General features: G+C 43.9%; 1 protein-coding gene across 5 annotated transcripts in view; it reads left to right on the forward strand.

Annotated features, from left to right (window-relative positions):
- Clybl (citrate lyase beta like) overlaps positions 1-27,769 on the forward strand; it is a 231,241-nt gene that overhangs the window by 115,598 nt on the left and 87,874 nt on the right. For all 5 annotated transcript variants that reach the window (XM_011245173.3, XM_011245172.3, NM_029556.3 and 2 more), the window contains exon 2: positions 24,653-24,839. In XM_011245173.3, the coding sequence (XP_011243475.1) occupies positions 24,653-24,839 (187 nt within the window). The remainder of the gene's footprint in view (positions 1-24,652; positions 24,840-27,769) is intronic.

The following is a 27,769-nucleotide window of genomic DNA, read 5'->3' on the forward strand; positions in this document are numbered from 1 at the left end:
CATTTTCTCCCAGCGTCCCTCCATCCTTTCCTGGCTTACCCCACTCTCTACTCTGAAATTTACAGCCCAGGGGTTGGGCTTCCCCTCCCCCAAAGGCTCTTTCCCATGTATGTATGTATATATATATATATATATATATATATATAATCTCCCCCAGCCCCACCCCTCCTCTCTCCCTCTCTGCTGTGTTCCAATGCTCTGTCTCCCTCCACTCCCTCCCCCTCCCTTAGCCTCTGTCTCCATCACCTTGTTGACTTTCCTGGCCTGATTCCTTGGGTCCAATCAGAGAGCCATTTCCCAGTAAACTTGCCTTTATATATACACGCTGGCTTGAATTGGCTCATTTCAGTAGTGGAGAAATAACTTAGCAGAAACTTCTGTGTCATTGTTATTATATGAACAACTCACAGATGTGTACTAGGAGCTAAATCATGAATCCCAACGAGCTGCATGCATTCTCTAATGCTGCCCCCATAGGTGGATCTCAAAATGTAGCCAAGACTGCCCTCAAAAGCAAAATCTTCCCCCCCCCCCCCCCGCCTCAGTTTCACTAGATTGGAATTAACTGTGCCTGACTTGTTTATCTTGTTTTTTTAAAAAAAATTACTTTACTTTATATGTATATATATATATGTGTGTGTGTGTGTGTGTGTGTGTGTGTGTGTGTGTGTATTTATGGTATATATAGTGTGTCAGTGCGTATACATATATGTACATGGGTATGCATAGCCATGCATGCACATTTAGAGACCAGAGGGCATTGTATAATGTTTTCCTTTTTGCTTTTTTTTTTGTTTTGTTTTGTTTTGGTTTGGTTTGGTTTTTCGGTTTTTCGAGACAGGGTTTCTCTGTATAGCCCTGGCTGTCCTGGAACTCACTTTGTAGACCAGGCTGGCCTCGAACTCAGAAATCCGCCTGCCTCTGCCTCCTGAGTGCTGGCCTTATTTTTTTAGTAAGGCTGGCTGACCACCAAACTCCCTGGACCCACCTGTCTTCACCTCCCAACACTGGGGTCACAGGTACACATGACCAAGTCTGGCTTTTATGTGGGTTCCTGGGGATTTGAACTCAGGTCCTCAAGCTTGTCTACTTTTAAAGCCACTGAGCCACCTCCTCTGCTCCTTATATTAACGTTTAAGATCCTACAATACCGGTGCTATATTATGCCTTAGGGATGGCTCGAGAAGAGAAAACCCAGTAAAAAAATTGTCCTTCCTGGGAACTTGACTCCACCACAGAAAGGAATAGACTTTGTCCGAACTGTCTCTGTAGAGGGACAGCTGCTTAGACTGGGTGGGAAACCACCCCTCTTTTTAATTGGTCACTTAAAATTCTTTCCATTTTACTTTGTGCACTTCCTCCCTAGCCTGTTTTTCTTGCTTTGTCTGCTACCAGTCCTGGATGGTGTCTAACTACTTCTAAAGGCACCATTCGTCACCAGCTCTTGTTCATTAGGCTGTTCATTCGGCTGCCAGTCAGCCAATTTGGAAAATATGGCCCTTTCCCTCAAAAGCAGTAGCTCCTCTGGACATGTGTATGTTGCGGTGTGTGCCGCTCTTCTCCCCAAGCAGCTGGAATGAGCTGTTGGCAGCTGGGACCAGAATTCATTCCTCAGTGGCCAGCCCTGTCCAGGTTAGGTCTGTTGGCGCAGGAAGGAGGGGAAACTGAGCTTCTGTCTGTGTTCTGGCTCCGGCCCTTTGACATTGCTTCCCCGTGACTCTTCTGGATGACAACATAACCTTGAGTCCTTCACCAGATGTTGTCTCCTGCTCCTAAAAGGAAGAAGGGAACGATAATGGATGTTTTCAATGTACTGGGTCTTTATTTTGTTCAGACTCAAAGGGAACAAGGCAAAGAGGTTAACATCTTTTCTTGTTCCATCCGAGTAAGCATGAAGACCTACGATCCTTAATCTGATAAAAGAAAAATAAGCCTTGTGTGTTTGTGGGATTTTGGATTCATTTCTCTTGCCCTGCTCCCATGCTCTGTATTTTTGTAGTCAAATACAGCCTGGACCTTTGGGCACCATTTGGTTCCTCCCCTCCCCCCCTTCTCCCCTCCCCTGTGGTCACACAAAGAGCAGGGAGCCCACAAAAGACTCAGTTTCTGGGTTTTGTATTTTAAAAGGATGAAATAAGTGCTATACTTAGAAACACAAAACTGATCCCTTAGAACTTGCCCCCAAAAGAAATGCATTGACATCAGGATCGGAAGAGTGAGGGAAGTTAGAGAAATTTAGAGTTAAAAAAAAAAATGCAGCCCAAGAGAGTGTGCAAACAGTAGATGTAAAAGTCCTCCAGCCTCCCATCGCAACGTGGAGGATGGTGTGGGGCTTCCAGGCTGTCCCCCTCCAACCTCCCAGCTCAATGTGGAGAGCGGCGTGGGACACTGCCACTCACAATGTTTTGACAAGGCTTACTCCGGGCTGGAGTTGACAAGGCTTCTCGGTGGATCATCCTACTCTGCTACTGGCTGGGGCCCCTCTGTCATCTACATCCCCTCTCTGAAATGTTGAGATTGCAGGGTGTAGACACTTGACTGTGGCGAGACCTGGAGACAGATACTTTAATTCAGGTTGTTTACTCTAGACAAGTGCTCTAGACAACTAAGCTATGCCCCAGCCTCTGCATACCCACCACCTGTTCCTGCATAGCCTTTGCCTAGGAATGGTTTTTCCAGGGGAAATGAGTTAATGGGCACATTATCTTTGAATGCCAATTAAGTAAAATACTACCCCCTAAAGTAGATTCTCATTTTTTTTCTTGCAGGATATTATCAAAAACTTGCACCTAATTTTATTTTTTAATTGCATAAAAAATCTGTGGAGGTTGGTATCTTATTTGCAGGCACCCGTCTGTGATCACCTCACACGCTTCAGCCCCTAAAAGGCTGAAATATCTCCTATCTGGTCCTTCAAGGTAAATGATGTTTTCTGAGTTTTGTTCTAAGTTGTAACAAATACAGTCACTTTTTGCTGAGTTTTTTTTTTTTTTTTTTTTTTTTTTTAGAAAATGAATGAGTGTGAGTCTAGCCTTCCACATTATTGATGCAGAGTCTCCAGGCTAGCTGGCCAACAAGCCCATAGATTCTGCTCTCTTACCTCTCATGTTGATGCAGGAAGGTGGGGATTACAGCAGCAGGTTACCACAGCTAGCTGGTTTTTGTTTTTTGTTTTTAATGAATTCCTTCAGGGCATCAAACTTAGATTCCTCATTTCCCCAGCCCTCCATCTTATTTGTTTGAAGTTTTTCTGGATAATGCAAATGAAAGTGCCCATGCTATACATTGTTTCAACTGCCTGTTAGAAACTTACATTATAGGATACAATGTTATGTTTCCAAGTAGGCAATAGGCAACAATAATATAGTGCCTGCTTCATGGGATTGTTCTAAAGATTAAGGTAATGCAAGTAAAGAACTTAAATGCTGTGTGTGAGCTTGTGTGTGCACAGGCGGGTTAGGGCTGAAGACAACCTGCGGGGGTGGGTTCTCTCATCATGTGGGTCTCAAGTTTGGTGGCAAGCGTCCTTATATGCTGAGCTGAGTTGAGGGGCTCTCAATTAAAAAATATATATTATTGAGAATTTATTTTGATTTAATATAACTGCAGGTACCAGCTGTCTTAACACTGTCCCTAGCATACTGTAGGTACCTAAATATTGTTTGCTATAAACGGATACTTAATATAAAAGGTGATTTAGTAGTCTTTTTTTTTTTAACATAATTGTGGCTTTAAAGGGTCTTTTGAAATGAAAACTAGAATAGAATCATTTCATAGTTTCATACATTTCTAAGATAGTTTGAAATGTGTAAACAGATCTTATTTACAGGTAACTTGAAAAGGAACTTCTCTGGTAGAAAATGTGGGGACATTGGGCGCCACTGTTTTGCTAAACAACTAGTGTTTATACCTGGGAATTCCCCACGTGCAGGAAATAAACAGATAGGTCTCGGAGGTGTGAGCAACATTTGCAGAGAAAGGACTTGAGGTGCTAATTAAGATGAAAGTGATGGGCCCCACCTGGGTTCCTCACCAGCAGCCACACTGCCTCACAAATTGGTTCTTTGCCCCCCAAGGCGGAATTCACAGTCACACCTCTGAAGCCCTGCCTCACAAGCTCCACCCTGCCCCGTAAGCCCCGCCCTGCCCCATAAGCCCAGCCTAACCTGGGCTCCAGGGTTGATTGACCCTTTGTTAACTATTTGACGTCCAAAGTATTTTCCTGGCTTGTCACTGAGTCAATCAAATACTAAATAAAAGTAAAAAAAAAAAAAAGTCTACTATTAAAATGAAAGGCAAGATCCTTTTGAAATTCCATTTTTTTTTTTTTTTTTTTGGATTAGAACTTAGAGCTGATAAAGTTCACAGAGAAGCCTAGATTTATATATAGCTGATCCTAGAAGTTCAGCCCTGGCTAAGGAGTAGGGGGTAGAGTTTACAATGGCTCTGAGCAGCATGGAAGTTGTCCCTCATTCCCATAGCCAGAGTTTTTCTAGATGAAGCAAGATTCTCAGCGCTCTTCAGATCACGTGTTCCAGACCCACACATGGGGGTCAGGATGGAGGGGGGAGTGTCTTCTCAATCTGTGTTATCTCTGTGTGTGACCCAAGGATGTAGGGAGGTGGTTTTGACTCAGCTTACCAGTTCACAAGCTCACGACCATGTCCAGCTCATACACTGCATCTGAGCTTTGTTCGTACAGGTTGAAGTCATGAACCCCAGAACTGCTGGACTCCAAAACCTCTTGACCCGTTTTTTTGTTTTTTTGTTTTTTTTTTTTGTTTTTGTTTTTGTTTTTGTTTTTGTTTTTGTTTTTTGTTTTAGTCCCTTTCCCATTGCTGCCTCCTTCCATGGGCACAGGCTTTGAGAAGCTATATGCGCAAGGAAATTACTCATCATTTTCCCTCTCCTCCTATCAGCTCAAAAAACCTGATCCTTCAGAGTTAGGAATTGTGCCAGTTCTTGTCCTCCCCCAACCCAGAGCAGAGTCCTTGCAGCTTAGATGAAGCCAGGCAGACCACACAAGCTACAGTCCAGTTAGTCCCACTTTTTGAAAGGATTTCTGTCTGTGTATTTTGATGCTTTTTAGTCCCCCACCCCCACCCCCCAGTGGCTTGTGTGGATTTATATGCAGGTTGAATCCATTGAGTACCGTGCACTGTACGTTTCAGGCAATGAAAAACGAGCTTCATGTTAATTGACAATGAAGTTAAGGAAGAAATTTTTATTGTTAATCAAGGGCTTAATTGCCTTTGGGACGTTTTAAATAAATGCCATGCAGTACTTAAGGAGCGATGCTGTGTAAGTGAGATGCAAAAATTCTTTAATTAAACCATCAAGGGTACTCCCTGATTGAAATTCTCCCCTTATCTTAATAGTAAAACCTTCATGATTCATGTAACGACTCAATCAGGGGCAGAGTAAATGAAAGGCCCCTCGGAAGAACAAATCAATTGTGTAAATTGACTGAAGTTATTTCTGCAATAGTTTTCTTACAGCTTCTTCGTATTGATCAAGACACATTCCGTGTGAATTTTGTATGTGCAGTTTGTATTTTTTTTTTCCCCTTAAGTCGTGATTCAGCCCAGAGTGTATGTAGAATGTAAGAGGTTCCTGACTGTTGAAAAAAAGGAGACATTTCCAGCTGGGTGGTGGTGGCACATGACTTTAATCCCAGTGCTTGGATGCAGAGGCAGGTGGATTTCTGTGAATTTAAGGGCAGCCTGGTCTACAGAACAAGTTTTAGGGCAGCCAGGGCTAAACAATCAAATGAACGAACAAGCAAAGGTAATTTTCTGGGTGATACCTAAGATTGTCCCTACAATTAATTCATAAGAAGTGCAGCGTCCAGTCTGTCAGCAAACCTGAGCACAGCCAAGCACAAAGCTTCATGCTGATAAATGTGACTGTAAAGAAATTCAGCAGAGCCAGAGATTCAGAGGTGCTTGGCTGATTCCTTACTGTATACAGGAAACAAAACCAAAAACCATGTAGTTTGGATTGATTGCTCAGTTTCGGTCAGTGAATGACTGAAGTTCCTGGCTCAGTGAACTTATGTAATAAGCAAGAGACGGGTGCCGTTTGCTACTACTACTGCCTGTGAGCGAGGCTTTCTCGCACAGAGGATCCTCAGCCTATGACTGAGCCAAGAACAGAAGTTGTCCTAAAATCCAATAAAGTGGTCTGGTGAGGTGGCCCAGTGAGTAAAGGCACCTGCTGCCAAACCTGATGAGCATGGGTTCAAATCCCTGGGACTTATCATGCTGGAAGGAGGAAACCAACTTCTGAGAATTGCCCTTTGACCTATGTGTTTATGTGTGTGTGTGTGTGTGTGTGTGTGTGTGTGTGTGTGTGTGTATCACTTATGCTTAGATTTCATTTAAGAGAAACACTGTTCACAGAATCGTTTTTACTTTTTTTTTAAAAAAATAGTATAGAATAGAGTTTATTTAAGGCATAGGGAGGGGAGTTGAGGGGGTAGTAGAGACTGAAAAAGGGAGGGAGGGAGAGAGAGAGCAAGAGAGAGAATATAAAGGAGTAGAGGCTGGCCATGAACACATGGTGAGAGAGGGGAAGAGGAATGGGGAGAGAAGGGACAGAGGAGGAAGAGGGGAAGAGAACAAGAGAGCAAGAGCTGTTTTTTAACTTTTTTTTTTTTTTTTTTGTTTAAGTTCCTCTCTTACATTTTGAGACAGGGTCTTGTTGTGTTACCAGCTTAGCTCTGAACTCAGTCTCTGGTGTGTTGGGAGGATAGGCGTATATCATCGTGTCCAGCTTGAAACCTTTTTTGGGGAGTGTGGGGGCCATTCTGGCAAGTACTATACCAGAACACCAGCTTAAAAAATCTTACAATATAGGGTTACTTCTGTTTTTAATACTTAAATTCAGTATTAAGGGGTGACAAAAGCTGGGCGTGGTGGTGCACACCTTTAATCCCAGCACTCAGGAGGCAGAGGCAGGTGGATTTCTGAGTTTGAGGCCAGCCTGGTCTACAAAGTGAGTTCCAGGACAGCCAAAGCTACACAGAGAAGCCCTGTCTCGAAAAACAAAACAAAACAAAAAAACCAACAAAAAAAAGGGGTGGTGGTGAAAAAGTTATTATAGAATGATATTTTAAAAGAATGAGTCCATGAGAAACTTTTCTGTATGTTTTGTTCCTGATTTGGAAAACTTTTATTTATTTATTTATCTATCTATCTATTTATTTATAGGCAGGTTGCCTGTAGGCTGTCTGTGGAAGTGTTAGCTGATTGGGACAGATTGTAATCACAGGAATTAGAGCTGAATTTTCATATCCTGGCTCTCCAGCTTGATCAGAGAGTATTTAAGCAGCACGCACACAGCTGGGTTGATGGCAGGAACTGAGGGTCCCAGTCATGCGACTGTTACTGGTAGCCTGTAGTGGGCATTTTCCCTGAGGGATTGATTCCAGGAAGAGCATCGGGGACTAAGGGTGGTACAGAGCCCTGGAGTGGCAAAGGAACGGGATGGGATTCTGTTAAGGGTGGGAATGGTGGTCAAGGTCACCGTGACAGATTCATCATCAATGCATATGTGTTTCCTGCTCAGTTTTAAATATTCCTAAAATGTCTTCTTAAAAGTTCATTCTTTTTCTAAGGAAAAAATACCTACAGTTCTTCACCCAAAAGTGACTAGGGGCAAAATGTAGGTTATGAAATAGGTCCTGGGGCTGGCGAGATGGCTCAGTGGTTAAGAGCGCCGACTGCTCTTCTGAAGGTCCAGAGTTCAAATCCCAGCAACCACATGGTGGCTCACAACCATCCGTAACGAAATCTGATGCCCTCTTTTGGAGTGTCTGAAGACAGCTACAGTGTACTTACATATAATAAATAAATAAATCTTAAAAAAAAAAAAAGAAACAGGTCCTAGGACAGCTACGAAGTGTCTGTTGCTGTTACTCACTCACGGGGTGATTTACCCAGAAGTGTGGAAAGGGAGAGAGACAGACAGACCACCAGGGCTCCCTCTGATCTGCTGTCTCTGCCTGGTACCTGCAAGTGTGTCACTCACCAGCCTGCTTGAACACAAGGGCAATAAAAACAAACAAACAACTGTCCAGGATCCAGAGGATACCTGAAGGCTGGCCGACGCTGACTAACCAATAGGCTTAAGGGTATAGGAAATGCTTAGCTGTCAGCAGAGAACCAGGCAGATGAGGAATCTCTAACAGTGTGGTTATCATCTAGTCAGACGAAAGCAGGGCAAGCAGATAATGAAGGAAGATAGAGACAGCCCGTTCTACCATTTACATCAGTTGCTAAACTTCAGTTTTCCTTTTTTTAAAATTCTTTTTAAAAATTAGATATTTTCTTCATTTACATTTCAAATGCTATCTCGAAAGTCCCCTATCTCCCCCCCACCCCCACCCCTTGCCGCCCTGCTCTCCTACCCACCCACTCCCACTTCTTGACCTTGGCATTCCTCTGTACTGGGGCATATAAAGTTTGCAAGACCAAAGGGCTTCTCTTCCCAAGGATGGCCGATTAGGCCATCTCCTGCTACATATACAGCTAGAGACACGAGCTCTGGTGGTACTGATTAGTTCATATTGTTGTTCCACCTATAGGGTTGCAGACCCCTACAGCTCCTTGGGTGCTTTCTCTAGTTTCTCCATTGGGGGCCCTGTGTTCCATCCAATAGATGACTGTGAGCATCCACTTCTGTATTTGCCAGGCACTGGCATAGCCTCATATGAGACAGCTATATCAGGGTCCCTCCAGCAAAATCTTGCTGGCATGTGCAATAGTGTCTGGGTTTGGTGGCTGATTATGGGATGGATCCCCAGGTGGGGTAGTTTCTGGATAGTCCATCCTTTCGTCTTAGCTTCAAACTTTGTCTCTGTAACTCCTTTCATGGGTATTTTGTTCCCTATTCTAAGGAGGAATGAAACATCCACCTGTTGGTCTTCCCTCTTCTTGATTTTCTTTTCTTTTCTTTTCTTTTTTTTTTTTTTTTTTTTTTTAGGTATTTTCCTCGTTTACATTTTCAATGCTATCCCAAAGGTCCCCCATACCCACACCCCAATCCCCTACCCACCCACTCCCCCTTTTTGGCCCTGGCGTTCCCCTGTACTGGGGCATATAAAGTTTGCAAGTCCAATGGGCCTCTCTTTGCAGTGATGGCCGACTAGGCCATCTTTTGATACATATGCAGCTAAAGACAAGAGCTCCCAGGTACTGGTTAGTTCATAATGTTGTTGCACCTATAGGGTTGCAGTTCCCTTTAGCTCCTTGGGTAATTTCTCTAGCTCCTCCATTAGGGGCCGTGTGACCCATCCAATAGCTGACTGTGATCATCCACTTCTGTGTTTGCTAGGCCCCTCTTCTTGATTTTCTTGTGTTTTGCAAATTGTATCTTGGGTATTGTAAGTTTCTGGGCTAATATCTATCCACATATCAGTTTTCCTTTCAAGACATGGTCCTCACTCCATAGCCATTCCTGACTTGGAACTTACTATATAGACCATGCTGGTCTGGAGCTCACAGAGATTCACCTGCCTCTGCCTGCATGGCCCTGGGATCAAAGGCTTGTGCCACCGCCATGCCCAGCCTGTGTTGAAGCGTTTGAGGGTATACGTTCAAGTTCTTTAGCTGGCAGCATTTGTACTGACTTAAATTGCTGGAAAACTTACATGGGAGTCAAGGGTGATTCTATGTTGAGAGGGGGTGTTGTTGGGGATTTTCCTTGACAGTCATGTTTTGGTTTGGATGTGCAGTTGACAGTGGGGCCTCACCTGTTCACACACAGTAGGTTTCAGGCTGTAATTATAGTATCGACTAATTTGTACCTCAGGATGTGTGTGATGCTCAGGGCTCTGATCCTAGAGATATGGAGCACAGTGTCCGGTAGCCAGCTGCTTCTAGGATGCCTTCTGATGAGAGAGAGAGAGAGAGAGAGAGAGAGAGAGAGAGAGAGAGAGAGAGAGAGAGAGAGACACGTTGTGACTTTCTAAAAAACATCTGGCCTTTCCTTTCCAGCAGTCCGTAAAGGCGCTTGCTTAGCATTTTTCTCTGACTCCCCTCCCCCATTTTTGAAATTTAAAAGAGGAAATTGTTGAAACACAGTTGTTTCAACTGTTGAGTTACATTTTATCTTATACTGTAGTCAAACATTAAAGCCAGAGAATTTTTACACCATGCCATCTCTGTCAACACAGTGACTCTTATTTGTTAAAATAAATAAATAAATAAATAAATAAATAAAATTTAAGTAAGAAATCCAAATGGTTAGGCACTTAAATTTATTTTTTAAAATAACCTGAGTCATTTTGGAAATCTATACTAAGTTAAGGGGGGAAAAAAAGTACTTGTTAACATCTTGTTTTTGTTAGTGGGCATAGACAAACCAGAAACTTACTTTGTATCTTCTTTAATAAACTTGACTTTTGAGGAAGTTCCCACTTCCATATTAACAAGCCCATAAGACTTTTCCTGTTGCAGAGACCCCACTGGTATCATTACATATTTCTTAAGTGTAAAAGTTGAATGAAGACAGGGGCTACTTGTGAAATGGCAATTCCCCCCCCCCCCCTTTCCTTTCCCGTCTGGTTTATTTCATTTTGTAGCTGGGAGTCGTGGGTATTTTTTTTTTTCTTTATTTAATTTCTTCTCCTCTTTTGCTTTTCAGTTAGTTCACCATAGAAGAAGCTACTGGGCTTTTTGTTTTGATTTTGATCTTTTTCTACCCCCTCCCCCTTTCTTTCTTTCTTTCTTTCTTTCTTTCTTTCTTTCTTTTTTACTTTGCATATTTTTCCTCTTCCGGGGAGAAATGTTTCTGGCCAAATTTAAAACACTTGGGTGTTTCAGATCCCTGCAGGGCCATTTTAAGTATCTGGACCTGTAAAGGCCCAGTAATAACTACCTGAATTGCTTTTAATTACACAATATAGCTGCATCATTTTCCTTCAGGTTGGTTCTGATTGATGCCGCAAGGCAATTGTAACCACGGATGATGGGATTAAGTGCCTCTCCAAGTGGCTTAGCTTCTTGTGGGAACAAAGGGGAAGAGGGAAACTCTCAGCTCCTTTTTGCCTGAGAAGCCTTTCTCTTCCCTTGCCGCATAAAGAAACACAATTAACAAACATTATCCCCAGAGGTAAATTGAAATGTACATGCAGACAAGAGGGGCTCTTGACTGCAATTAGACATATATGATCCAAGGTATCCTGGCCATTCATTAGCACTAATTGTTTGAGGAAGACGATCAGAACAAATGATTAAAATGTAGGGGCCATGACGAGGATTAAGAGCCCGTGTGACAAAACGCATGCTCTCAACTGTAGTGATGACCCCCTTTGCGAAGCTGTTCTGATCCGAGGGCTTGCTTGGTGTTGCTCTGCGGTGAGCTCTTGGGTCTGAGCGAGACCTGGTGGTGTTTATAACAAACAATGTCTATCTTTCTTTCTTAATTAGTGGGAACTACTGTGCAAATGTTGATATTTTGTAATTGAATATCCTTTCCACTTTCCTGGCCCTTTGGGCTATTATGGAAGACTGTTGGTTTTGCTAAGAATCTGCTTAAGTTGAGTGTTTGGTTGTGTTTCTTTGCTTTGCTTTCTTTAGGAGGTCAGATACCAGGGAAGACCATGTGAAAGTTTGCTAGTTTGCATGTTTGACTGCTGGAGGGTTTAGGTAGCCCAGGCTGGCTTTGAAATTCCTTAGTGCTGGGATCCCAGCTCCCAGATCCCTGCCTAGTTTGCAAATAATACCATAGAAGGGCAGGCAAATTCACCAGGTCCTTTGGGAGTTGAAATTTCTAGTAGGGTTCCAGAGATCTGATGCAAACTAGCTGGGAATGAGTTAGTTGTTCATGAAGGTTAGTTAGTATTCTGCAGGGTTCCTAATGGCTGGGGGATTAGACTATGGATCCATCCGTGCCAGATGGAGCTTTATCACAGGCGTCTGTGATAAAAGTAGGGTCCATTTGGAGAGATAGTTGGTCATTGGAGCCCCTCTACCTTGACAGTCCTGTTACTGAGAGAGAGAGAGAGAGAGAGAGAGAGAGAGAGAAAGAAAGAGAGAGAGAGATGAGAAACATTGAAGAAGTGAAGAAGAGAGAAAAATGGATGGAAAATGGGACAAGGAATTCCCAGAGGACTTGGGAACTTTGTTAGGCAGGCAGAAGTGGAAAACAGTGTATTCTACAGTAGATATTCCATGCTGTCTCGTTGGTAGCTCACAGTCTTCTCTTTGTATTATGCTTGAGTTTCTACAATACTGGAAGAGGGATCTTTGGTGCCACAAGAACCAGCAACAGGGCCTGGGAACATAGCTCCATTAGTAGAGTGCTTGCCTCATATGCAGAAAGGCCTGCGATTCATTCCCAGTAAAGTCGGGAATGGTAGCACGTACCTATGATGCCAGCACTGGGCTGTTGGCACAGGAGGATGAGGAGTTCAAGGTTATCGTCAATTATATAATGAGTTTGAGGCCACCCTGAGCTACAGAGAGCTCTCTCTCTGAAAGGAAAAGGGGGGGGGGAGCAGCAAAGTCTTTCCAACAAGGGCCTAGCCTTGTCACCTAACAATACTTCTGAGGTAACTTCCTCTTAGCCTATCATTAGCTACTCCAAAGGAAGATAAATCAGTACCACTATTAGACAAGGTAGGTGATAGCTTTGTAAAATGCACTATCACATTATACACACACACACACACACACACACACACACACACACACACACACTGTCTCTGTCTTTCTGTCTTCCTCTGTGTGTCTCTCTGCCTCTCTCTGTCTCTCTCTGTCTCTCTCTCTCTCTCTCTTTTAGATTTATTTATTTATTTTATGTAAGTACACTGTAGCTGTCTTCAGACACTCCAGAAGAGGGAGTCAGATCTTGTTACAGATGGTTGTGAGCCACCATGTGGTTGCTGGGATTTGAACTCCGGACCTTCGGAAGAGCAGTCGGGTGCTCTTACCCACTGAGCCATCTCACGAACCCCTGTCTCTCTCTCTTAACTGTCCTTAAATTTAAAGCAGTTTCCAGGAGGCCTTTCCCTAGATGGAGCTGGAAAGGGTTAGTTTCTTTAGTCCGTTAAACATTGAAAACCAAACCGAAAGTCCATCTATGTTAGGAAGAGACTCCCTGCTCCATCTTGATTTTCATCACGCTAGCTCTGAATAATTATGAAGAAGGAATCAGTCTCAATCTTATTGTGGGTTCCACACAATCAAAGCTGCAGTGCAGGATTCAAGATCGCAGCTTGCATTCACAGCTTTTGTGTGTGTGGTGTGTAGGTCTGGCAATTAGACCCAGGCTGTGTTTCTTCCTTAAGAAATTATTCAGAGAGAGAGAGAGAGAAAGAGAGAGAGAGAGAGAGATCGAATGCAATATTATATGCTCACAAATAACTACAGACCAGAATAGTCTAGGGACTGTGGCCAGCAAAGATATCAAAATTCAAAACTATGTAACACATTGGCCTCAGTTTCATTGAGATTGACACTTGAAAGGAATTTTTGAACAATCTGGAAAGAAACAAGAGATTCCACTAACCAAGATCGGTTTCATGACAGTTATTTAAAAAAAAGGGGGGGGGGAACCATTTTTTCAAAGTTGCAGGACCTTTTTTTCCCCCGGAGTGAAAAAAGATTCTGCCTTGATTATTTCTCTCTATCAAAGAATCCAGTCCAAGGGAGGCATATTAATTTGACGTATGTAGCAGCCTTTGAACTTTGGAAAACTGTAACAGGATCTGTCCGGGCTGCCGTAGCTTAGTTGGTGGAGTGCTTGCTCAGTATTCATGAAGACCTGGGTTCCATCCGCCACACTGAATAAATAGGGCGTCGCAGCACACTCTGATGCTGTGCTTGGAAGGTGGAGGCAGGGGAATCAGAAGCTCAAGGTCACCATCTGGCTACCTACTGAGGCTAGCCTGAGCTACGTGAGATAAAAACAATCAGGAATCGCCTGCTGCATCCATTAGGTCTACAGCTGTCCATTCTGACCTTGAACGAGTTTAAAGGCAGACTTTTCTAGTTCAAATCTGCTTAATTACTACTAAGGTTCTGAATGACCCACGAAATGACCCACGAAGCATCATCTTTGCTTCAACTGTTCCTTTTACCATGGAAACACCCAGTGCTAATGGAGTCTCGTATGTGGGGAGAACTTAGTGGACATTTATTTTTATTTAAAATGTTTGACTTTCGATTTTCCTCTTTACTTTACACATTGCTTATATATTATATCTTTTTTTTATTACATATTTTCCTCAATTACATTTCCAATGCTATCCCAAAAGTCCCCCATACCCTCCCCCCCACTTCCCTACCCACTCATTCCCATTTTTTTTGGCCCTGGCGTTCCGCTGTACTGGGGCATATACAGTTTGCGTGTCCAATGGGCCTCTCTTTCCAGTGATGGCCGACTAGGCCATCTTTTGATACATATGCAGCTAGAGTCAAGAGCTCCGGGGTACTGGTTAGTTCATATTGTTGTTCCACCTATAGGGTTGCAGTTCCCTTTAGCTCCTTGGGTACTTTCTCTAGCTCCTCCATTGGGAGCCCTGTGATCCATCCAATAGCTGACTGTGATCATCCACTTCTGTGTTTGCTAGGCCCCGGCATAGTCTCACAAGAGACAGCTACATCTGGGTCCTTTCGATAAAATCTTGCTAGTGTATGCAGTGGTGTCAGCGTTTGGAAGCTGATATATATTATATCTTATATCACACAATTTGATCCACTTCAGTTTTGTAGTGGAGATGTTACTATTTGTTAGTGGGTTTGTCTTGGTTGGTTGGTTGGTTTGAGACAGAATCTCTTATGTGCCTCTGGCTGCTCTGGAATTCACTGTGCGTCTCCCAAATACTGGGATTGCAAGTGTGTGCTGCTTGCACTTGTGTTTATTTCACTCAGCTTGTTTAATTATTTGGTTACACAGGGATGATTGTGTGTGTGCATGCTGCGGCATTCGCATACAAGTCAGAGAGCTTTGATGGAATTGATTCTCTCAAATCATAAGGTCCAGGGATGGAATGTAAGTCCTTAGGCTTGGCAGCAAACACCTTTACAATTTGTGCTTTTGAAAGAATTTCACTGCATTGCCCAGCTGGCCTTGAACTCTTAGACTCCAGACTCAAGTGATTCCCCTGCCTCAGGCTGTGGAGCTACAGGTGTGCTGCAGGTTAGTTGCTATGGGAACGTTGTTTCTGATACTCTCCACGGGGCTGTTTTTGACATATTTATTACTAAATATTGTCTTTTCCGTATTCAGCTTTAGAGTGAGATCTTGGGAACTCGAACATTGGACAGTTGAGCTAGATCTGTTCTGATGGTTGTCTTGGTTGACTTGTAGGAATATTCCCCTTTTTTGGTGATGCAGAGAGTACCAGGGACCAAAGCTGTGAATGGTCTCTACTGACACAAAGTGAAGCCTGGCTGGCAAGTCCTTTAGGTTTTTCACGATAATTGACCAGGCCCTTTGATCTTACTGTTGTGCTGTGCCTCAGTTCCTTGCAATGGGTTATCATTTAGTCTCTGAGACAGAGTCGAGGGAAACCCTCCTGGACCACACTCTAGGGAGCGCTAACAATGAACTGTTGAGGTATAGCCTGCTCATGGGAGGGCATGCTGTCAATCTCAGCTTGGGGAGGCAGAAGCAGGAGTGTCTGGGGGGCTTTGGGAGCTCCTTTTGAGCCCGTTGTATTTTTAAGAGCCCCAGAAAGAAAAAACAAAAAACAAAAACAAAACAAAACACAACCCTCTAACTGTATTATGTTCTTCATGTGGCTGGGAAGATGCAAGGCTCCCTTCCTTCTTTATTGAGACAGAGCCTGGCTATGTAACCCTGGTTGAGTGGAGCTCTCCATCATGTAGACCAGGTTGGTCTCAAACTCACAGAGATCTGCCTGCCACTGACTCCCAAGTGCTGGGATTTTAGATAGATGCTGACAGTAGGAGGTTTCTCTCCCTTCAGTTTCCCACAGAACTTCTGCTCCTCTTAAGAAGATCAAGAAAGTGTAGGATTAAGGAGAATAACCTTTAACAGGCACATGCTTTCTTGTCAGTACCCAACATCCACGCACATGCACACCACACACACACACACACACACACACACACACACACACACACACGACACTCATGGACACAGAGATACAGACATGCACTCACACAGTCACACAGACATGCATGCACACACTCACACACACATGTGCATGCACACTTATCCTTCTACCTACCCCCACTTCTCCTTCCTGCTTCCTTCCTAATTTGTACTTTCCCATCAGCCCAGCGTACATCCCCTCTACCTCCATCTTTATTCTTCCTCATCCTTTTTTTTCTCTTCTCCCCTACTCTCAAGCATCCTTGACTTCATCAGCCTCCTTACATTGGACTGGTTGGTTTGCCTTGCTTTTGGGCAAATGTTCCTCTTTTCCTCCAGGGATACCAGTGCCCTGAACTTGAGCCACTCTGGAAATGACCATTGCTCTACTAATCGATAGAGACAGGATGGAAGCAAGCATCTATCTCCAAGTGGGATCCACTCATGACCAGTGCAAGCCTGTGTCTCCAAGTGGGATCTGCTCATGACCAGTGCAATCGTCTGGGGCTTTCCCTGTTCCTCCAACTTGCTACTTTTCCCAATCCACACTTTCACCTGGACAGCTAGAACTGGGTGGCCACACATGGTAGACTCACTGGGTGACAGTGAAGTGCTTCTGAATGGTGGCCATCCATGTTTGTGCAGTCACAGTCCTTACTTAAGAAAGGCTTGGGGCAGGTTGTTCTTACATTCTGCATGCCTGATCCTGACTCTGAAGTTCAGTAACTGTGTGTGTGTGTGTGTGTGTGTGTGTGTGATGACTATGTCTCTGTGTGTGTCTCTGTGTCTTTGTGCATGTCTCTGTGTGTGTCTGTGTGTGGTGTGTGTGTCTGTGAGTGTGTATGTCTCTGTGCATGTGTGTGTCTGTGTGTGGTGTGTGTCTCTGTGTGTGTCTGTGTCTCTGTGTGTGCCTGTGTCTCTGTGTCTGGGTGTGGTGTGTGTGTATGTGTGTGTGTGATGGGTGCACCATGCCAAACAGATTCGGCACTGTCCTTTCTGAGATGCTGTGTCCTCCTGGCTGGACTTAAATTCTTGGGCTCCTGCCTCAGGCACTGGCATAGCTAGGAGAAGGTTTGTGCTGTCCTGCTCATCTTTGTTATTATTTTGTTGTTGTTAGGCAGCTCTGGGGACTGAACCAGGGCCTCACTCATGTTAGTCCCATGCTCTATTACTGAGTTACAGCCCCAGCCCTCCAGCTCTTATTTTTCTTATCCTTGTGGTAAAATATACAGAGCATTAAAACAAGCCATCTTATTCATTCCTCTTTGTATAGTCAGTGATTTGAGTATTTTAAACGTGCAGCTACTGCCATTACTCACCTCCATCTCCTGAACTTCTGCTTTTTTTCCCCCAAATCCAACTTCACATCCTGTGATCAACAGTTCACTCCTTTCTTCCCCTCACCTTCTGATAACCACCTTTTAACTTTCTGGATCTTGTTTTTGCCTGTGTGTGTGTGTGTGTGTGTGTGTGTGTAGTGTATGTTGTGTGTATGTACTGTATGTATGTGTGCTGTGTGTGGTGTCTGTGTGCTGTGTGTGGTATGTATGGTGTATGTGATATGAGTGTATAGTGTGTGTGTGTGTATATATGTGGTATGTGTGTGTATGTAGTGTATGGTGTGTGTGTATGCTGTGTGTATATGTATATGTGCTTTGTATGCTGTGTGTGGTATCTGTGTGGTATGTATGTGCTGGGTGTGTGGTATGTGTGATATGAGTGTATAGTGTGTGGTATGTGGTATATGTGTATGTATGTGTGTGTATGTGTGGTATTTGTGGTGTTTGGTGTGTGTGATATGGGTGTGTGGTGTGTGTGTGGTGTATATGAGTGTGTGTGTGTGTTGAGATGGTTTAATGTGTGGCCCAGCCTGGCCTTCAACTGATGATCCTCCTGCCTAAGTATCTGGATTGCTGAGATCAAAGCCCTAAGCTCCCCACATCTGTCTGTATGGCTTTGTCTTCTTTGGGGACCTCTTAGATGCAGACCATGAATTATTTATCCCTGCGTGTGTAGCTTCTTCTACTGTGTGAAGGGTAAGCTGAGCTTTGGACATGGGATTTGTTCCCTTTCTCATTTTGTGTAAGCAGAGATCCTGGCATCAGGGTCACTCCTAGAAACCAGCTTTGCCCCCTGTGTTCTTGTAGTCTGAGGTAGCACCACTTCAGGTACCACCCCACTGTTACCAAAGCCAGGTGTAGGACTGCATACCTGTAACTCCAGCACATTGAAGTAGCCACATGATGCTGAGGCCAGCCTGGGCTACATGGTAAGACCATGCCTCAGGTAAAGAAGGATATCTGCTCTTCACTCTACAAATACTCCTTTCCTAGGGGTTTTTCTGCCAAGGAAATAACAGGACATGCTTGGTCCCTGGCTCACCAGAGAGGCCTCAAGGCAGACAGGCATGGCCCATGGGTCATGCATTAGAAGTGAACCCACATGGAACTTGAACCACGTACTGTACGTGTCTGCTTTGGATACAAGACTCTTCTTTACTTTGGCCCTAACAGATGCTCTTTTGTTCAAGGGGGTTTTGCATTAAAAATATTTTCTTAGCTCTTATGGGCAACGCACACACCTATGTGCAGCTTGTAGGAAGACAAATAGTTGTTATATGGCTCTTCCATCCACGGAACACCCCCTGTTCCGTTCGCCGTCGCCATAGTAACCAACACAGTTTTTCAAACTAGGGAAGGAATCTCTCGGGGCACTCGGGAACTTAGCAAAGTGAGAACATAAGTGGAGCCTAATCATAGATACTGGCATAGACACCTGATTATTAATAGCTGAAGCCAAGTGGAAATTAATAAGTGACTTTTGCTGTCATTTTGAGAGTAGGAAGGATGCAGTAATGGGCTCTTATTTTCACTTAACACACAGATTCTTCAATACCTGTGCCTGATGCCAGACCAGGTCAGGACTCAGCTTTTTTGCTTATCCCTAGTGATAGGTCTTGCACACCCTAGGCAAGTGCTGTACCCCTGGGAACCTGCCCAGCTTTTAAAAAATGTGTTGCATGTATGTGAGTTGCATGTGCATGTGTGTCATAAGCATGCAGGCCAGAAGACAGCTTTTGGTTTGCTGTTTAGGAATGCTGTTCATCTCATTTGAAACAGGATCTGTCATAGCCTGGAGCTGACCAAGGACTCTACACTGGATAGCCAGTGATTCTCAGGGATCTTTCTGTCCCTGACGACAACTGTACACCTCCAGGCCTGGCATTTTAACATGGGTTCTGGAGGCTGAACACAACTTTTTGTTTTTGTTTTGTTTTTTAAAGATTTATTTATTTATTATATGTAAGTACACTATAGCTGTCCTCAGACACTCCAGAAGAGAGAGTCAGATCTCGTTACGGATGGTTGTGAGCCACCATGTGGTTGCTGGGATTTGAACTCCCGATCTTTGGAAGAGCAGTCGGGTGCTCTTACCCACTGAGCCATCTCACCAGCCCTGTTTTTGTTTTTTGAGACAGGGTTTCTCTGTATAGCCCTGGCTGTCCTGGAACTCACTTTGTAGACCAGAATGGCCTCGAACTCAGAGATCCGCCTGCTTCTGCCTCCCGAGTGCTGGGATTAAAGGCATGCACCACCACGCCCGGCTTTGAACACAACTTTTTGTGATCAAGAAACAAGAAGTCTACAGGCTGAACTATCTCCCCAGGCTTCAGGCTTCCCTATAACCCAGTTTAAAAAAAAATTTTTTTTTTTTTTTTTTGAGACAGGGTCTTGTTATACTGCTGTGTTTTGCCTGTAACCTACTATATAGCCTAGGCTGGCCTTGAACTGTCCTAAGCCGATCAAGAGCTGGGATTATAGGCATGGCTCAGTGGAACTTGTTAAACAAAAGTTTTTGTATCACGGGAGCTAATACACAGTGGGAATACCTAGCACTCTTGCCTGAATACTTAGCTGCACATTAGAACCATGAAGAGACCTTAGGAAAAGCCTGACGCCCTGGTATCACCCTGTACTAGGGATGTCACAGAAGTGTCAGAGGAGCAAGGAGACAGGCAACTCAGAACTTCACTCATCTATAACTCTGGAAACTCCACTCAAACAAAGGCAGATCCTTGACTTTGCCTCTAAAAGAATTCCAGAACGTGCGGGTATGAAGCAGAGTTGGAGTTCTTCCAAAGGAGATTTGTTTGACAAGGTGTGGTGGTGTTTGCTTTGGTTTTAGCTTTTTGAGACAGCGTCTTACTACATAGCTCTGGCTCTTCTGGAACTCCATCTGTAGACCGGGCTACTTTGGGACTCACCAAGATTGCCTGCCCTCCCAAGGTCTGGGATTAAAGGTGTGCGCCATCTTGCCTAGCACCTGAGTTTAGTGATTTTTTTGTTGTGTTGCTATTTTAAGACATGGTCTCATGTAACCCAGATTGGCTGAGGATATCCTCGAATTGCTGGTCTTTATGCTGGGTTTACAGCCATGCCACCATCCCGGCTGCATCTGATAAACCTTTAAGTGCTCCCAGGTATTGGACTCTTAGGTTGAGAGCTCCCCTACCTCTAGGACCTACAGAAATAGGTAACTAGGTGAGAAAGAAAGTGGATGAAAACCAGGCCAGGAGGAGCCTCCCTCAGAAATGTCGCTCAGTAGAGATTTACATGTTGACTGTGATGAGGTAATAACTCTCAGTGTGTAGGATAAAATAAGTTTGATCTTGTCACCTACTGTGTACATCAGCAGTCAGTGCTGAACACAGCTTGAGCTCAGGACAGATTTGGGAGCAGTCAGGGATCAGAGAAGGGAGACGATGCAGTAGCCAAAAGAGAAGAGAGACTTGCAGAAACCTCCATCCTTCTGTTGGAGCAGGGGCCCCTGTGCCCTGAGGCCCCTAGAGACCTCAGAGTCCACAATGAAATTTGAATTTAAGGTCTCTTGGTATATTCCTTCTTTTTATTCCAAATATGTCCTGCCCTCGCCTCCTCAACCCTCACTGTATCCCTGCCTTGAGCCTGCGTGGCTGTCTTAGGGTTTGTATTCCTGCACAAAATATCATGACTAAGAAGCAAGTTGGGGAGGAAAGAGCTTTATTCAGCTTACATTTTGACATTGCTGTTCATCACCAAAGGAAGTCAGGACAGGAACTCACGCAGGGCAGGCACTGAGGTCATGGAGGAATGCTGCTTACTGGATTGCTTTCCCTGGCTTGCTCAGCTTGTTTTCTTACAGAACCCAGGACTGCCAGCCCAGGGATGGCACCATTCACAATGGTCTGGGCCCTCTTCTTTTGATTACTAATTGAGAAAATGCATTACTGCTGGATCTCATGGAGGGACACAGTTCCTCAAGGGAGGCTCCTTTCTCTGTGATCACTCCAGCTTGTGTCAAGTTGACACACAAAACCAACCAATACAGTGGGCTCTCACTGTGGAGCTCATTCTGTAGAGATCCCTGTCTGGGTAGACCATGTGGCTTTGGAGACACCTCTTCACCTTGCTTGTATCCTGCAGCCTGGGGCCTTTGTGTGCAGCAGTGACCTAGGCAAGGTACTTGGTAAAGGCCACAGTAGGGACGACCTCTACAGTGTTTCCAAGATCTGAACAAGGCTGTTGTCCCTACATCCTGATGTCTGGTTCTCTTCCCATCTTCTGTCAGAATACTTGGTCAAACTAATATTTTATAGGTTAAAACCAGTCAAAAAAAAAAAAAACAGTCAAATTCCAGCAATTTCAAGTCATTTATTTGGCTGTATGTTTTCTACCATGTAGTACTGCTGTTCTAAACCTGTGAAATGCTTTCATTAGGTTTGTTTTTAGCCAATTATAAAAGAAATAAGAAGGTAGAGTGACATTGTTTCTGATAGTTGTTTAAAATAAGGGAATCATGCAGAAGAGAAGTCATAACTCCTAAATGTACACTCTAGTGCCATCCCCCATCAAATCTCAAGGAACTTCCTTCCAGGCATTTCTCACTGAAGATGTCACTAAGCGGAGATACTATTGCATTTACAATGCTACATCTTCCATTTAAAATACCAAACAGGAGGCCAGAGAGATGGCTCAGTGGGTAAAGGGTCTTGTTGTGAGAGCCTAGCAGACAGAGTTTGATCCCCAGAGCTACATAAAGAGAGGAGAGGACTGACTGCCAAGTTTTCTTTTGCCTCCACCTGTGTATGCACAGGCCTACCCACACTCTTACATATGGATCACACACACACACACAATAAGCAAAAAACTTAGAGTTAAGATATCAATCGAAACTTTCTTCATTTAACATTAAATATCTTTTATTGTTTGTTTTTTTCTTTTCTTTTCTTTCTTTTTTTTTTTTTTTTTTTTTTTTTTTTTTTTTTGGTTTTTTGAGAAACAGTTTCTCTGTATAGCCCTGGCTGTCCTGGAACTCACTTTGTAGACCAGGCTGGCCATGAACTCAGAAATCTGCTTGCCTCTGCCTCCCAAGTGCTGGGATGGAAGGTGTGGGCCACCATGCCCAGCAATATTAAATATCTTTGTAAATATTTTTCAGCTCTGTTAAAGTAAAGTTGACAAGACTTTCTATTGGAAGCATTTTGATGTTCTGATGTATATCATGAAATTATTCATCCGTTAACTGGCACATCGTTACCTCTCATTATTAATGCATATTTGATCATAATAATTAAAATCTACTCTCTTAATAAAGTAGAAGTACAGCCAGGCATGGTGGCCCATGCCTTTCATCCCAGGATAGCCTGGACTACACAGAGAAACCCTGTCTTGAAAAACCAAAATAAATAAATAAATTGGAAGTACATGATGTATTGCCAGTATAATCTCCAGGATTTATCCATCTTTTGGCCACAAGTTTGAACCCTACCAACAACTTCCTACTTTCCTTCCCTTTCTTTACCTTCTCCCTGAAAGTCCTGCTGAAAATCACACTACTACCCTAGTTCTAAGAGGTGGACCTTGTGTGAGGGGGTTGAGCCAAGGTCAAAGTCTGGTGTCTTCTTGGGTGCTCTCACTTAGCCTGGAGCACTGTTTAGTTAGACTGCCAGGCCAGCAAGTCCCCAGTGTCTGAACCACCAATGCTGTAATTAAAAGAATCTATCAGTTCAGCCTTGTAGGTTTAAACATTTTGGAACTCTGAAATCTAATTTGTTATTGTGTTTTTGTTTTTTGATCTAGGCCTCATTATGTGCCCCAGGCTAGACTCAAACTCAAGATCTCCCAGTCTTGGCTACCCACTTCTGCTGCTTCCTCTTCTCTTCTCCCCCACCCCCAACCTTCCACCCCACCTTCTTCAATCTCTAGGCCAGGCTGATCTCCTATGCAGCCATAGATGATCTTGAAGTGATCCCCCTGACTCACCTCCTAGGTGGTAGGATTTTAGCTGTAAACTACCCCATGTCCTTGATCAATTGTTGGGAATACACCTAGGGCTTTGTTCATACTATATAAGCACTCAAACCACTGAGCTACACCTGTAACCCCTGCTTCAGCCTCTTGAATACTGGGGTTATAGGCATGAGCCACTCTACTGTGCCCTGAAATTCTGGAATCCACTGAAAACTTCTCATGAACACTTAGAAGACAGATGTAGTTACTTTGTGTCAGTTTGAGTTTACCATACCTGTTTCTTAGTTACGTCTTAGCTGTGTATATGTTTGGAATGATCTGCATGTTTCCTGATGGTCACAGGGTAGACAAAGAGGCTGTGGCTGTTGCTACAACAGCAAGTCCTAGCCCTGGGATGGAAGTATGAGGCAGGAAGCACTTGAGTTCCAGGTTCATTAGTGCTCTAGAACAAATCCCTGTCAAGGAAAAACAAAACAAGAGCAACAAAACCAAAACCAAAACTCAACTACACCACCACCACTACAGCCACAACACCCCAAAACAAGGTAGTTGTTTTGACATCCTCACACACTGAAGCCTCCGTCAGGCAGTTTCATGGGTGGTTCTAACTGATTTGCTTTTGTTCTTATACAGGACCATATATTTTTCCTATTTCTTTGTATGACTTCTTATTTTTGATATTGAAAACTGAGTATTTGAATCAAAACATGCGGTCAAGTATGTGAAGATTGCCCAGGATTTGCCCTTAGTTTGTGATCAGCCTGGGTGCCACAGGGATGAGCCAGGGGTATGTATGTGACAAGAACATCTCAAAAAGCCAAAAATAGGTGGCTGTAGTGGCTCGTGCCTTTAATCTCAGTACTTTGGAGGCAGAGGTAGGCAGATCTCTATGAGTTCAAAGCCAGCCTGGTCTATATTGTAAGTTTCAGTACAACCTGGGCTACATGTTGAGACCCTGTCTTACAACCAAAAAGCCAAAATAAGATGAGAGAGATGGCCCAGCTCCTAAGTGCAAAGGGATCGGGTTTAGCACTGACATCAGCTCTGGTGACTCACAGCTTCAAGGAACCCCAAAGGCCACACACATGTGGACCTTTCCCACCACCAAATACCAATACCAATACTACTACTACTACTACTACTACTACTACTACTACTAATAATAATAATAATAATAATAATATTTATATATTTTTTAAAAGCCGAAAGGAATGAATGGCTAAGAGCAGAGTTTGGTCACAAATTTATAAATACAGAATTCCATTTAGGACTAACCCTAGTCACTTCCCTTGCAGGAAGGCATCCCACGTGGTCAGTGTCTACAAGCCTAGATACAGCTCCTTGTCCAATCACAAGTATGTCCCCCGGAGAGCAGTGCTCTATGTCCCTGGGAATGACGAAAAGAAAATAAGGAAGATCCCGTCCTTGAAAGTAGATTGTGCCGTGCTGGACTGCGAGGATGGTGTTGCAGAAAACAAAAAGGTATGGCGTGGTTTCCAGATGGAGTGAACCTGGGCTGGCATCCGTTACTTTCGAGCTAGCCTTGTTCAACACAGTTTGGAGGTGTCTGTTGTCCTCAGCCTTCTGTCTGTCCATCGTCCTCTGTCTTTATTTATAGCGGTTTTTTGACTTCAGCCAAAAACATTGGTTTTTAACTCTTGCTGTTATGCGTCTTCTCTGAAAGAAGGGACGAATCCCTTCAAAATGTATCTTAAAACCACGATATTCAATAGCTATGACTGGTGTGTGTATAAATAGGTAATCAAATGTGCTCTGTGGTATTGGTTAGCTTAAGTAAATTGTTGCCCTAGCCCTCAGGCCCCCCCCCCAGATGATCCTAGGGGTAGGGGGTGAGAAGGCATCAATGACACAGATCCTGGGAGCCAGGTAAGAAGCAGAAGCAGACTCATTTAAAGAAAACATGATGGGTGCCTATATACCCTCTGCCACACACACCCAGCTCCCCGTCCCCCACCTCCACCGCCCAGCCAACTGTTTGTCCAGCTCCCCTGGCACCACAGCCAATTGGCTGCCTGGGTCACGCACTCTGTCTCTGGGTGTCAGGCAGATACCTTTGGGGTTAGTGAATGCAGAAAGCACCTGCTGCACATGGGTGGGCCATGTGATGGGGAGTACAGCAAAGGAACTCCCCCCACCTCCTTCTTCCTCTTATTCTGTTTTTGTTTTTGTTGTTGTTGTTGTTTTGAGACAATGTTTCTCTGTGTAGCCCCAGCTATCAGATGCCTAGATGCTGTGGCTGAGTCATTATTTCCCTTCCTTCCTTAAAGAGTTGTGTACAGAACCCAGAGCGGCTTATGACTTCTGACCTTATGGCCTGACTAGTTTGTGAACAGGAGTAGATGGAGTGTTCCTGATCCTTCCTCATTAAAACAAAATTGTTTTTAATTAAAAAAAAAATTGTAAGACAGGATCTAACTGTATATCCAAGCCGATCTCCACCTTTCAAACCTTCTGCTTCCCAACTCCGTGCTTCCTTCTGCCATTCCTCTGGGAGACAGAGTCACACCACCAGACCGGGCACAGCAGCTTATCTGGTGGTTGAACAGTAAGCACTTTGGTTTCATATTGTTTTGACAAACTTTATTTTTATCTTTTATGTGTTTTGTCTGCATGCACGTTGTGCACCCTGTGCATGCAGTGCCCACAGCGACCAGAAGAGGGCATCGGATCCTCTAGAACTGGAATTACAGGTGGTTATTACCCACCTTATGAATGCTGGGAACCGAACCTAAACCCCCTGGAAGAGAAGCCCCTAAGTGTTGGGCTATCTCTCCAGCCTCCTGGTTTGTTTAACTTTATACATTTTGTTTTTCCACAGTGGGGTTTCTCTGTGTAACTCTGGCTGTCCCAGAACTCACTCTGTAGACCAGGCTGGCCTCAAACTCAAGAGATCCACCTGCCTCTGCCTCCCATGTGCTGGGATTAAAGGTGTTTGCCAGCACCGCCCCGTTTATTTTCAAGCTTTTAAGTAATGAACACACATTTGTTTGATAATTAGGTGAAATATGTAAATCTGTATAATAATAGTTTATGTATGCATGCAAATGCCGTGGTTGAAGACATGCTTTTCCCAACCTTTGTTTACCCATCAGATCCCTAGGCCATCTGGATCCCTGCTCTATGGGTAGCTGCTTACTCCCGTGATCTGAAGGAGTCTGTCTGAGCTGTACAGTTTTCCAGATTAATTACTTTCCTTGGAGAGTCTAGCAAACAAATATTTGCCTTAATTAAAAAAAGAGTTAATCTCCCATATCTTCATAACGATAAAATCCAGATTTCCCAAGTATTTGGAAAAAGATTAGAATAAACGACTTTGGTATATAATTAATACAATTAATCTCTTTCTCCTAGACATTAAACATAAATAGACTTTTCTTTTAAAGACTATAATGCGATTCCAATATACCCCTCCCTAAACTCATGTAGTGTGTTCTAAGATTAGATACCAGGTTGTAATTCCAGTCCTGTGTAACCTCAGGCAGTCACCTTACTTCTTTGCCTCAATTTCTTATCTATACCGTGGGGATGACAATATCTTCTTTTGTCAGGGATGGGGATTATTACTGGAGAAAAGTTGATAAAGGGTCTGGGAGTAGCTTGATTTCCTACAGGAAATGGGTCAGATAAAGCCTGTAGCAATTGAGATTAAAGGTGTTTATGTCTACACTGTGCTGCAGTAAGTCCGTGGAGGCCTGGAAAAAGTTCTAACCCTCTTTCTTAAGTCTTGCGGCTGTCCTCTGAGACCCACCTGAGGATCTTTTGTTCCCCTCACGACAATGTTCCTCCTTCCTGTTGTATCTCTGCTTGTTTGTGGGTCTGTATACTTGGCCATTCTCTAGCCAGATAGCAGTCAAGCTACTCGTTAGAAGCCTGAGATGAGCTACAACGACCATCTTAGATCATATTTTCATTCAGTGTGTGTGTGTGTGTATGCTTTTTTGACTGGGGGAGGAGGGGGCTTAGAAACAGGATCTCAGTATGTAGCCCTGGCTGTCCTGGAACTTGTTACGTAGATCTGACTGGCCTCAAAATCACAGAGAGCCACCTGCCTCTGCCTCTGGAGTACTGGGATTAATGGTGTGTGCCATTATGCCCTGTTGCATGCATATGCTTATATGTGTGCACATATGTGTAGGTGACAGAGGTCAACCTTGAATGTCTTTCCTCGGGTACTCTCTGCCTTACTTTTTGATACAGTTTATTGGCTAGTAGATCAGGTAAGGCTGGCTGTCCAGTGAGTGGAAGGGATCTACCTGTCTGCCTCTTCACTGCTAGGATTACAAACCTGCCACCACACTTGGCTTTTAACAAGGGCCCTGGGGTTTGAAGCCAGGTCCTCCTGCTTGTGGGTGGCTGAGACACCACACAGGTGTGTAGGGAACCTTGGAGTT

The sequence above is a fragment of the Mus musculus genome, chromosome 14 (genome assembly GCF_000001635.26).
Source record: "Mus musculus strain C57BL/6J chromosome 14, GRCm38.p6 C57BL/6J".
Classification (NCBI taxonomy): Eukaryota; Metazoa; Chordata; class Mammalia; order Rodentia; family Muridae; genus Mus; species Mus musculus.